The 12,911-nt window shown below is 44.9% G+C and overlaps 1 protein-coding gene and 1 long non-coding RNA gene across 2 annotated transcripts in view; one reads left to right on the forward strand and one right to left on the reverse strand.

Annotated features, from left to right (window-relative positions):
- The window catches only part of LOC114216241 (uncharacterized), a 32,407-nt gene extending 24,321 nt beyond the window's left edge, over positions 1–8,086 (reverse strand). Inside the window, exon 1 of the long non-coding RNA XR_003610739.2 lies at positions 7,797–8,086. This is a non-coding gene — a long non-coding RNA (uncharacterized LOC114216241). The remainder of the gene's footprint in view (positions 1–7,796) is intronic.
- Positions 8,087–8,225: 139 nt separating this feature from the next.
- On the forward strand, positions 8,226–12,618 carry TSPYL5 (TSPY like 5). Its single transcript, XM_028112615.1, has 2 exons — positions 8,226–10,501; positions 11,745–12,618. The coding sequence occupies exon 1, from the start codon at positions 8,308–8,310 to the stop codon at positions 9,553–9,555; it is 1,248 nt and encodes a 415-aa protein (XP_027968416.1). The 5' UTR covers positions 8,226–8,307; the 3' UTR covers positions 9,556–10,501; positions 11,745–12,618.
- The last annotated feature ends 293 nt before the right edge of the window (positions 12,619–12,911 follow it).

Below are 12,911 nucleotides of genomic sequence, written 5' to 3' on the forward strand. Positions count from 1 at the left end.
CTAGTCCATTCCTCACGTGATGCGACCTCCCACAGACAATACCCAGGCTCTAAGCACAAAGTCAGCTGGAGAAGGCTCAACGCAGAAAGGCTGACTTCAGGATATATGTCCACTTTCTCCTCTAAATTCTACAAACTCTATTTCCTTGGATGAAGCCACTATCGCTTTGGACCTGAACCACCACGGAACTTTTACCAAGTGCCTCTCTGTCCTGCTCGCCAGCCTATGTGGCTGGTGCTACAGGATATGTCCGTGGTGCTGGATTCAGCATCAGCAGGGTACTGGGGCTTTCACTCCTGATATTCCTTTCTGGATTCAGTATCGGCAATATATGTGTTTTTTTGTTTTGTTGCTGTTGCATGTGTGTGTGTGTTTTAAAACACTGTAAACATTATAAAGGTTATACCACATCTGATTTCTCTCTTTGCACTGGTGGGTTAAAGACCAGAATCAAATCCATGGCCAGCCTCCAGCAAGTACAGGAGACATAGTGGAAAGGAACACATTTGGATACTTCATTCTGTTTTTTTTTTTCTTAATTTCCTAGACCTTAATTTTCCTTTGTTCTTTTTCTTGACTTAATTTTGAAGGGCTTTTTAAAATGTCTTATTGCTATCAGATATTACATAAATACAGAATGAATAATCAAAGTGGGCATTCCAGAAGACAAGGAGTATCTTCAGTTAAATTAGCTCGGGTAAAAGGAAATGGAACAACGAAACCCCATGTTTATGGGTGCTAGTTGATTGCAACATATAATTGAACATTTTACCCACACAATGCTTGCCCATTAATTTAAAATTCAATTTAATCTTTGTTCATTTACCCCAGGTCTTTGATGTAAATTCCTAGCTTCATGAAGATTTATGGCTTGTTTGTTGAAATGCGAAGGGGTCTTCTAATTGGTTTCTCTCACTACCATAGTGACTGGTGTCTGAGATGTGCTGGGTGATATGAGAGGATCCTCTCCCCCACCTCCATCCCAGGGACTCTACCTCCCTGCAGGCTCTGGTCATCCTCCGTGAAATCCTGGCCTTCTTCAATCTCAGAACCTAGTGTAAACCATGCAGGATCTTAGATTGTATGAAGTGGAGGGAATTCTAGTTTCTGTTTTTCATGTTGTCCTTTGTTAATGACTTTTTTCTGGGATATGCCAAGATTCATATCCAAGTCCTGTTGGGATATTTTCCTCTCAGTTTATCTCCCAAGTGAAGATCTACCAACCTCACTTCCTTTTCTAGAAACTTCCTGTACTATTAATGTGTTGTTGGGAAAGAAGAAGGAGTAAGGATGTTAAGAGTGTGTTTGTGTGTATATATAGGAAAGGGGATAAAGAAGATTTAAAAAATTATGGGTGTGATATGAACAAAACATTCCTGAGTGCACAAAAAGAGAGAGACCTTGCATCGTACTGTTCTCTGCACTGGACAACATGGGGTGGTGTTGACTGAGGACAGCTTGTTTGGCTTTGGAAATTGAGGGTGGTTTGGTACAGGAATGGCTGTGGGGTAATTCCAGGAGAAGGCACTGTGCAGCTTACATATAAGGCAAGTTTGGCGTTTGCAACTCATGGAGCTTCTTTTCTGGTTGGAGACAAAAGCTTGCCTACATAGCCCAACTAGGGAAAAGTTCAAGTGTGTGATAAATTACTACATCACATATTAAAAGTAATAACCGCAATAAATGGGGTGCACCTACAGTTCTAAATTCAACCTATAACCAATTAATGAGAGACTTTCTTGGCGAGCACTTAGTTTTGCTTTAGGGGCCCTCCCTAACTTGTAGTGAAAATGCTCATATTTGGTGATTGGAGTTTCATGGATTTCATAATTTTTATAATCACAACCATGTCTTATGAGGTCTTTTAATACCTTCTGTTATTTTCTAAAACTATCAATGTCACTTATTTTCTAAGGAGTTTTAAAATGCTATCTCTTAAGTTTCTCCAGCTTTGGAGTTGCATGACTAAGCCCATTAGATCCTGGGTCTGGACTAGTTAATACTGTTGTATTGAGTATGAATTTTCATGGTTGCAGCAACTTATAAAGTTCAGATAACTTAAACATGGCAATTCAAGTGACTTGGTAACTTTACATTTAAAATTCCTGTTTCTTTTAGGTAAATACTTAATCATGTAGGACATTCCCTGTTCCTTTTCTCATCTCTCCAGGGCTAGGGCTTCTTCATCCTGTCATTGATGGAGAAGAGTCTGGTGTGAATCTTAACTTCAGTCTTTGCTGGTGTCTGCTGAGGCTTAGCTGGACCTGCCTGGTCTTTGAGATCTGCCTCTACTCCCATTGTATCCACTGAAGAAGCGTGGCCCTCATGGTCTCTAGTCGTCAAATCCGCACCTCCTTTGCCAACAATACAAAGTCCATTCAAACTCCCCAAATGCTCTTAACCAAGCTCCACACCTCTACTAAACACGGGATAATGTAGGATTGCTCTTGCATTCTATTCTGGGGCTGTGAGAGATTGAGAGTAGGGTGGCTGGAGGGTGGGACAGGCCATTTCAGAAATGCCTTTGGCAATGCTTAACCTTGTGAAAATAAAAAGAAACCGTGTGGGGCACCTGGGTGGCTCAGTTGATTAAGCATCTGCCTTAGGCTCAGGTCATAATTCTGGGGTCCTGGGATCATGCCCCGCATGGGGATATCACTGCTCAGCGGGGAGCCTGCTTCTCCCTCTCCCTCTGCCCCTCCCTACTGCTTGTTCTCTCTCTCTCTCATAAATAAATAAAATCTTTTTTTAAAAAAAGGAAACCTTGTATAAGATAAAGTCAGGAGGCCAGAGGGGAGCTCTTATGCTCTACCACTTGTTGACAATTGCAACCCCAACAGGAAGACTCACACCTTGCAAGTCCATACTATTTTAGCTGCTTTATTACTGGAGCAGGAGGAAGAAGGTTTTCTTCTTGCCCAGCAACAGCCCAGCCAATGACAGACAGTCACAACTCAGCCAGTGAAAAGCCACCATACTTCGAACTCTGAGTTTATTCCAATGGACTTTTGTTTGTAACCACCTCTCCCAATTCCCCCTTTCCTCTATGGAAGAGCCTTCCTCTCCTTTGTTCTCTGAACTTGCCTATAGATTTGCTATAGCTTGCATGTTCTGAATTACAATTTTCTGCTATTCCTGAATAAACCCATTTTTTTTTTTTTTGCTTGTAAAATAACTGACGGTTTTATTTTTAAAGTTAACACTCTGTACAAACTTTTCTACTCTCTTGGCTGCCCTGCGATGAAAGAAGTCCTCAGAGGATTTCTTGTCTGGGTTTCAGTTTTCAAATTGGGAGCTAGCCCTCCCCACTCTCAGATGTCTGTCTTTTCCAGGAAGATGGTCTCTACCAACTCCCCAAAGGTTTTGATCTTTGGAGGGGTAACTGTGAGAATCCTTTTCTCGAGAGATACTGCACCAGCTCTACACTCTCTAAATGTTCTCCAAGATCCTTAAACCCAGTTCAGAAAAGGTTCTTATTGCCTCTTTGTGTGGTGGAGATACAGTTTATACATCATCACATGTTTTATGTTATAAACTCTATGCACTTAGTGCTCCAGGATTTGCTTTTAAAGCGCCAAATTTTTTTTTCTTTTTCAATACCATTGTACCTTCCCCTCTCAAGAGCCTATTTTGAGATTCAAAGTGAAGAATGTGACTTGCTGAATTCAGCTTTTGCTAGGTTCTTCGGTACGTTTCCCTCTCTAGGATAAAAGCTGCTATTAGCCTAAAGATCTAATTTTAATGGTGAAAATGTTGTATGGTAAAGAGGAAATGCCAAGAAGTAAGAATACATCTGTCAATATTTTAAAATATTTTACAGCTACTTATATGATATGAACTGAATGACTTAGGTGGTCTAGGACAAAATTTTGCTCTTTGGGGAGGAACTGGAAAGAATCTAGGCACATGTCTAATGATGTTACCTTTAAATAGCTTTTGAAATTTACCATAAGAGGCAGATTTTTCTCTCCCTCTTGGCTTTGATAATATTCCCTATGTCACTCCCTTCTTTTCCATGATCCTCCATAACCTGGGAGTGTTAGTTGGCAAAATTCCATACAGTAAGCAAGATTTACTGCCATTTAAGAGCCTCATACTGTCTCCTTGGGGAAAGACAAAACCCTGTGGCTAAAAATGTCAAGTCTGGGATCTTAAAGTTCTACCAGAGAAACTGTGGGGAATGTTAGTCTCTTGGTGGGGGAATAGGTTGGATCACTGGAATGTCTTTTTCCCAGCTAGTTAAATTTCTATGATTCAAGGAAAAGAGACCTTAAAAGGAAAGGAGAAAGTACAATTTTTATGGAACAAAAGTGAACATTAGTTACTTTAATATTTTGAAAAGCATTTTTATGAATTTTTAATAAAATTTGCAAATGATGAAATGTCACATTCAAAGGAATCAATTAAATGCTTATATTACCATGGATTTAAGCCCCTAATTATTGGGGAAAGGTAAAAATTCCCAGATTTCTGAGTTCATGATAGTAAACTTCTATATCTTTCATAATATTCACAGAATGCTCATGACAAATGCAGTGCAAATGGAAATGTTTTATTCCCAACATGGACTGTTGAAATGAAACTCACTTATGTTGAGTATCACCACACCAGGTATATACCTCATTGAAAAATGATTCCTGACTGATATATATGTTTGCATGTGTAAGAATGTGTATGTATATGCATGCATATGTATAATTTTATATATACATATAATTTTTGAACATTGAAAGGTATTTTACCCACTAGAAAGAGTTTGATATTTCAATCTCTCAAATCATTTTATATCATGGAATAGTGGTTAAGAGCATGGGTCTGGAATCTGATTGCCTGGGCTAAAACCATTAATTAGCTGTGTGACCTTGGGCAAGGTACTGAAACTTTCTGTATAGCAATAACCTCATCTCTAGGATTGGGGCAATAACTGCATCTGCCCCATGAGGTGGTTGTGGGTATTAAGTAAATTAGAACATGGCATTTTGTATAAAATTTTGTATGAAATACAAAATTTTGTATGAAATACAAAATAAATGTGAACTTTCAGTAACATTATTAGTATATGCAAGGCCCATACTAGCTGCTTTGGGGGATAAAAGAGACACAGTCTTTACCCTTATATGGTTTACTATCTAGCTGCGAACTCAAGCTATAGTCTTATATAAAGTGAAATATTAATACCTGAAAAGAAAATCAACAGTTCAGTTCAGCTGCACAGACCAGCCTCTTAAATATAGAAGCCGTATGAGCTGGGTGACCTGGACCAGAGGAGTATCGTTATATAAAATGTTAGTCTCACATTTGTTTCCCTTCACCTGATGCTTATCTCTCTGACATGATGAAAACAGGCTCAAGGCACACTGTATAATGAACAACATTTGCAGTGGCCCAGCCTATATTAATCTTGCAGTGGTTTAACCATGGGTGAGCAGTAAAGGACACGGCTACTGATGCTGGATTAAGGCTCTTGACAACAGAAGTTGGTTGAGCTGTGAGTGCTCTGAAAAGCAGGCCAGCCCACCAATTTCTGCAGTTTGCAGAGGGACAGTGACTGCTTCAGCCGATTTTTAAGTTTTTTTCTGAGATGTGCAGACAATTGCAGACTGTCATTATCCAGTTTAAGAGGTAATTCTGTATAAGGACTGGCACAAAACTGCCTATCTAATTGCCAGATAAATACTACAGTTAACAACTTCTCTGTGAGATCAAGGACAGGACTACTTCCCACGGTCTGGGATGTTCATGGAAGGCCTTGGGAAGAAGTGGTTACGAAAGGGCCCTCAAAAAGAATTTAAGGTAATCTTTGGATTAGTCCCTTTTAAATAAAATATTAATTCCCCTAATTTAATTTTTTTATAAAGAGGAATGCCTTCATTTATTAATTAATTTTTAATTTTAAGTAGGTCCCAAGTCCAATGTGGGGCCTGAACTCACGACCCTAAGATCAAGAGTCATATGCTCTACCAGCAAGGCACACCATCCCCTAGCTTAATTTTTAAATTTATCACTCTAGATTTTCCCCTACTTTCTGTCCCTGACTGGTGCTCCTATCAAAAGATAATTCTGGGTCTAAGTTACGAGTTTAAGTTTTCATATGTTGATCTGAGTATATAATCTTCACCTATAAAACTGCTTCTGGCGGGGGGGGGAAACAGGAGTATTCTGAATTCCAGACAATCAATTCATAAACCCATTTTTTAAAACTCTACCTGGGTTGGTTCTTTCACTCAACAATTAATGAGTGCTTTTCGTTAGTATCAGACACTGTTGTAGGCCCATATGAACAAAAGAAAGATACCTGCCCTCATGGAGCTGACATTCTGGAGAGGACAGACCGTTAAAAAATACACAGAATCAATAACTGGTAGTGTGTTGGAAGGCAGTAAGTGCTAAGGGATAAAGAAAGAGTAGTGAAGGGTAAGAGGGAATGGGATGGGTGGCAATTTTAAACAGGATGGTCACTGTGAAGGTTACACTTAAGCAAAGTGTGAAGGGAGCCAGCCAAGATGACCAACCCCAAGTAGGGGAAGAGTATTTAAGGCAGAAGGAAGAGCCAGTGCAAAGGCCCTGAAGCAAGAGCTTACCTAATGAGTCTGAAGAATAGCAAAGAGACCAGTATAGTAGGAAAGGGGTGGGAGAGACAAGAGGATGAGGTCAGAGAGGTAAGGTGGGTAGCGGCAAGAGGGAGCTTGCTAGATCATATAGAGCCTTGCAGGACTGTAGAGGCTTCGAGAAAGTCAGTAGTCACTTGCACTGGGCTGGCTTAAAGCAAAGCCTGCTTGTATCAAAATAATTTCTCTTTTCCCCAGTGTCCTATACTTCAACTTTAATGTGGATACACACAGACTGAGATCTTGCTAAAATTCAAATTCTGATTTAGTAGGTCTGGGGCAGGGCCTGAAATTCTCCATTTTTAACAAGCTTCCAGGTGATGCCAGGCTGCCAGTCTACAGGTACATATTGACAAGTAAGAGTAAAGAGGTGTTGAGTTCCCAGGCGCTCTGGAACTTACCTCTCCATTAGCTGGGTGCAAGGGCCTTCTTGTTCCTTGTGAGCCTGAAAGGACAGCCTCCAAAGGTATTTGTTCACTTTCCTATCGGTCATGGTCTTACCACTGGACTCACTATTTCAAGGTCCTATCACTTGGCTCTTAAGAGCATGGTCTAGAACTCCCTCCAAGAACAAGAGATAGGTTGTATGGCTGTTTCCATGCAGAGTCTAAGAAGTTTCTAGGGCCTCCTCACTGCCTATGGAGGCTCTGACCACATTCCTATGTTAACTCCAGTTACAGAAGTTCTGACTTGTGGCCTTCACTCCTGGTCCTATGCCTTGAGCGAAAGCCCAGCCTTCTAAACTAGGCCTGAGGCAGCTAGAGGATCTGGGTTATGCTCCCAGGTAGAAGAGAGAATGCCCTGCTAATGACTGTTTTACGGACAAGGCTGGCCTTCTTAAGAGCTAGTGCAGTAATCTGCAGCGGTGCAGGCCTGGGAGGACTAGCCACTTATGAATATAAAGCAGGGCTTATGAGTCAAGATAGGCCTGGGTTTGAATTGTGCTTCTATCCCTTACTGTGTAATCTCAGGAATATTCCTTGGGGTCCTGGAGTCACAGTTTTCTCCTCTGGAAAGTGGGAATGACAACAACACTTCCCTCATTTATTGAGAGGATGCATATAAAGCATGTAGCCAGGCACCTGGTTCATAATGATGCTCACAAAATACTGGTTATTATTTTTATAATCACTAGTAACATCCCACCACCTAACAGATCGCTCTGTGGCCTGGCCCCATGGTACCCACCTTTACATTCTCTGGAGTTCAGGCACCCTGGCAAATCCCTCGGCAAAGGCTTTCAAAGAGAAAACAGAGGGGTCAATGGCAGTTTCATCGTGGCAAACGTCACTAGAAGTAATTAAGGAACTGAAGATGTTTCGTTTAGAAAGGAGATGATGGTGGGATGGACGTGATGGCTGTCGTCATGTTGTCTTGTGTGAGAGAAACGAGACGCGTTCTACGAGACCAAGCCGGCACGCTGCGACCAACCGGAAGCAACGAAAGGAACGCACACCCGCCTCCAACAGACAAAGCGAGGGAGGGTGCGACGGAGGAGGGGGTGTCTGTGAGGGTCCGCTCCTGCGCAGCTGCGGCGGCGGAGCCAATCGCTGCGCGCAGCCCGTCCTCGCGCGACGGTGCAGTCGTACAGTCGTGACGTCGGCGGTTGCCATGGAGAGGCCAGCTAGCTGGGGACCGCGAGCTGGCGCCAGGGGCGGCGGGGTCAGAGCGTGGCTTTGAAGCCGCTTCCGCTACCATCATGAGCGGCCGAAGTAGGGGTAGAAAGTCCTCCCGCGCCAAAAGCCGGGGCAAAGGCCGCGGCAAAGCCCGAGTCCGCGCTGCTCCTGACGACGTCCCCCGCGACCCGGACCATCCACAGTGCCAGAGGCTCGGGGAGGAAACCCAGGCGGCACAGGTGCAGGCTGGCGCGGGTTGGGGTGGCCTGGAAACCGCTGCGCCCGCGCCGTCCCGTCGGCCCGGAGAGGACGCTGCCTGCCGGCTCCCACTGGACTGTGGCCTCGCGCTCCGGGCCCGAGCTGCGGGGGATCGCGGGCAGGCCGCGACCAGGCCCAGCCCGGGGAAGGCCACATCTCTCTCGGAGCGCCTAGCAACAGACACTGTCTTCGTGGGGACCGTGGGAGCCGTGGGAAGGCCGAAAAATGGCCCCCGCGTTGGAAATCGGCGTGGCCCCGCCGGGAAGAAGGCCCCAGAAACCTGTAACACAGCGGGGAGGGGGCCTCAGGCCATAGCCGGCGGGAAGCTGAAGAAAGGGGCCACAGGGGAGAGTGTCTCCGTCCCTGTGGTAGAGGAAAAGAAGGTGGAGAAGGATGCAGGGTCAGGGCCCCTGGCGACAGATGGCAGCATGGATACGCTGGAGACGGTCCAGCTGAAGCTGGAGACCATGAACGCCCAGGCAGACAGGGCCTACCTTCGCCTCTCGCGGAAGTTTGGGCAGTTGCGACTGCATCACTTAGAGCGCAGGAACCTCCTCATCCAGAATATCCCGGGTTTCTGGGGGCAAGCTTTTCAGAACCACCCCCAGCTATCATCCTTTCTGAACAACCAAGATAAAGAGGTTCTCAGCTACTTGAACAGCTTGGAGGTGGAAGAGCTTGGCCTCGCCAGATTGGGCTACAAAATCAAGTTCTACTTTGGGCGCAACCCCTATTTCCAAAATAAGGTGCTCATCAAGGAATATGGGTGTGGTCCTTCGGGTCAGGTGGTGTCTCGTTCTACTCCAATCCAATGGCTCCCAGGGCATGATCTCCAGTCGTTAAGCCAGGGGAACCCCGACAACAGCCGTAGCTTCTTTGGGTGGTTTTCAAACCACAGCTCCATTGAGTCTGACAAGATTGTGGAGATAATCAACGAAGAACTGTGGCCCAATCCCCTGCAGTACTACCTTATGAGTGAAGGGGCCCGTGCAGAGAAAGGAAAGGAGGGCAGGCAAGGTCCAGCAAGGCAGCCAGTGGAGACCCCTGAGCCTGGGGCAAACAAGTCCAACTGATCCTGCACTAGTCTCCCTACTACCTCCTGTTGGACCTGTGCCCAGCTAACCACACGTGTTTGGCTGTCTGCCTTCTCTTCATGTTGGCCTCTATGCACTGTATTCCCTTTGGACTTCAGTTACAAGAATATGGTATTTATGATCATGTTCTTTTGCCTCCTCGTGGCCTTCTTGCTTTTTCACATTAGTGTTACATGTTAAATGATCTCACCCCTACTGTTTATATGTTAAGCACACATGTTTCAAGTGTGTGCTGCCTTTGTCTACATTGCCTGGACCATGTTCTTGGCTCTGGCCTTTCCCAGCTGTCTCTAACGTGGACACTCATGAGTCATCCTCCAAGAGGACCAGTGCATCCTTAAGCTCTGCTACTTCAGGGCCAGTGACTTGCTGAGCTTTGTGTTCATGCTGGCCATGCATGCCATCTATGGCCAGTTTTTCTGTTGCCACTGCAGAATGAAGTTAGCGCACATGGTATTGGCCATCAGCCAAAACTAATTGTTCCAAAGCCCTGGGGTCACCGGCCTAGTTTCCACCACCTACTGGATCTCTGACTTTGGCCAGGGGCCTCAGCTGTCCTCCTGGATGTGCAGAATAGCACTTGACTGCTGGGCATGGATGAGGTTGAGAGTGAGAAGCAGTATGCCATGTGTTCTGTACCATCGTTTGTCTCTTCCTGCCTCTGGGCCCTTCTGCTATTGAACATTTGTCAAGGTCTATACCATGCCTCGTCACTGTCAGGCCACTGAGACTTGTCTAGGTTGCTATTGGCCCCAATTGGCCTCGTGGTCAATGAGGACCTCAAGAACTGCCTGTGGACCCAGGCCCCCTGCCAGTGCATGAGACACACACCAACCCTCCCCAGCCTTCCAGGAACCCTGCTGCCTGCCAGACTGATGGGCCGGTGTGTGAACATGTGCTCACTGTCATCGTGCCATGGCTGCAGGTGAGGGTGGGCACTGGACCCACATACAACCTCGGTACCTTTGTCAACTCCACTTATTCCTTCTTAGCACAGGACCAGAGTGCTATAGTGGGCTTGCTGGGGAAGAGGTATTTCTGACCTGTGGGCCTGTGTCTACTTCCTCTCACACCTCTGTACCTTACTTGCCCTTCCTTCACTCCCTCTCTTCCTTCTTTCCTCCCTTTCCTGTCCTTTCTTCTTCCTCCACTTCTCCCTTCCTTTTTTGTTTCAGTGTTACCACAGCTCAGAAAGAGAAAACAACTGAGAAACCAGGGTTTTCTGCATACAGCTAGCGAGACAGCTGGGACTTGTGCACACTCACACTCTGTGCTGACAGAGGGTAGAGGAAGCCAGAAGGCTAAGTGGGTCTGTGGTCAGACCTTGGTTCCGACTCCTGGGTTCACTCTATAATTCTCAAATGAAAATTCTTTTCATGGCTACACATGTGTTAGAATTATAAGCCCTAAGGCAGCAGTGTTGTGGACTAGTGTTTACTTCTGTTCCAACTTTTGTGTGTGTGTGTGTGCCCCTTAAGACCCAGTGACCTCATATTGTTTCCTCCTCTGTGGTAGCCTCTGGCCATCTGGCCCTCATTCCCCAGCTTTCTACTCTCAGCAGTCCTTTGCTCTCTTTACTTTTCTACCTTCAAATACCCTTAGGAATAGGCTTCCTTCCATCCTGGGGCATGGGGACAGGGTGGGCGGAATCTGTTCTGGATCTCCAGGGCTCATTTCCAGTGAGTATAAAAGCTGAGCCAGGCCCTCTTTCTCCTTTGCATCCCTGAGGGTTGACGGGTAGGACTGTAACTACACTTGCCCTCCCCTAATCTCCTTTTCCTTATGGGAGACCTTGTTCTGAGTTCCCCAAGGGCTGGGGAGGCCTTGACCCAAATTTGTAGAGAGGGTGTGCCAGGTGGGGGACTCGGAGCAAAAACACAGAGCAGGAATGGGCCTGGTGTGGAAGGGGTCTGGAGATGCAGGTAGAAATGGTTTGAGAAGCCTCAGGGAGACTATGCCTGTCTCTCAGTGAGGGCAGGGACGGGGAGGGACCTTCCCCAGAGTGAGGAGGGGAGAATTAAAGGGGTCATGGGCCAATACAGTGCCTAGGTGAGGGTTTGCCCACGGTTTTATCCAATCATTAGCTCATCATTAGTGGATTTTATAAATCACAGAAACAAATCCAAAACAGAATAATGTTACTTTGGATGCTTTCTCTTTTGTTCTAGGTGTGGCCTTGCGTATGTGGAAGATTGATGCTATATGCTGCTTATTTTGCCATAAGTAAAATCTTACCACTTCCCCCATTTTTGCCTAATGGGAAAATGTAGCTGTATAGGTCTGCTTTTTTCTTTTTCTTTCTTTCTTTTTTTCCTTTTTTTGACTTTTTGCTCTTTATTATGGACACTTTCAGACAAGCACAGAAATGGAGAGGATGGTACCTGGCCCCTGTGTACCCATCATCTAGCTACATCAATTATGATCAACCTGGGATCTTCCTCTCCCCACCTGTATTGTTGATGGAAAATCCGACACTGTGCCAATTCAACCTTGACTACTTTGGGAGATCAGGACTCTCTTTTGGTGGTGATAGTGGTGGGGGGCACTATCATGATCCCATCAGGTCTGCTTTTTGCTTTAAATGTTAACAAATGAAGTTCCAGAAATGGGCCTTAGAAGTGAAAGTCTTCAGGATAAACAGGGAGTCTCAAAAAGAGATGAAAAGATGCTCCCTTTCCCCTGTATCCACAAAAGGAGAGAGAGGGAGAGAGACTGTTGTAAATCTTACAGACTGATACGATAAGGTGCTTACTTGGGACCCTTCACCAGAATATCAGTCTTTTTTGCTTGTGAAAGATGGAGGCTTGTGTGACTGTTAGAAATATCATCAGCTTGTCCTGGTCTCATAATATAACTGGTCTTGGAAGTATAATTTGGAAATTGTTTCTGTGTTCTGTGAAAATAACCTCCCCAAAGCAATCAGTTACTGGTTGTCTTACTTGGTAATTTGGCACCCTGGTAATGCAATTATTCCTTTGTTCCTAAACGGTATAAATAGTTGTAAGCTCACATGCATGATGGAAAATAAAAGCCTGTATCTCTGTTATATTTTTTATTTTAACGAAAGAGTTGGAAGGTGAAGGTGAGGCTAGCTAGTTGAGGGGATGTATACATTGGCCTTGAAGAGTGCTTCCTAGGTCTCAGGCCCTGGTGTGACTAGCTCCATAACAATAATTCTCATATCCTTAGCAGAGATTGAGATTCTGTGGTTGGTACTGGGAGGAAGCCAGGTAGTTCTTGTTTTTAACGAGTTTTCCAGGTGATTTTAGTGGAAATCCAGTGTTTCTCAAATTTTAGAGTACATCTGAATTGTGTGAGGAATCCTGTTAAAACTA

The sequence above is a fragment of the Eumetopias jubatus genome, unplaced genomic scaffold, assembly GCF_037043125.1.
Source record: "Eumetopias jubatus isolate StellerSeaLion01/CBP00866 unplaced genomic scaffold, mEumJub1_p1.0 scaffold_4, whole genome shotgun sequence".
NCBI classification, from domain to species: domain Eukaryota; kingdom Metazoa; phylum Chordata; class Mammalia; order Carnivora; family Otariidae; genus Eumetopias; species Eumetopias jubatus.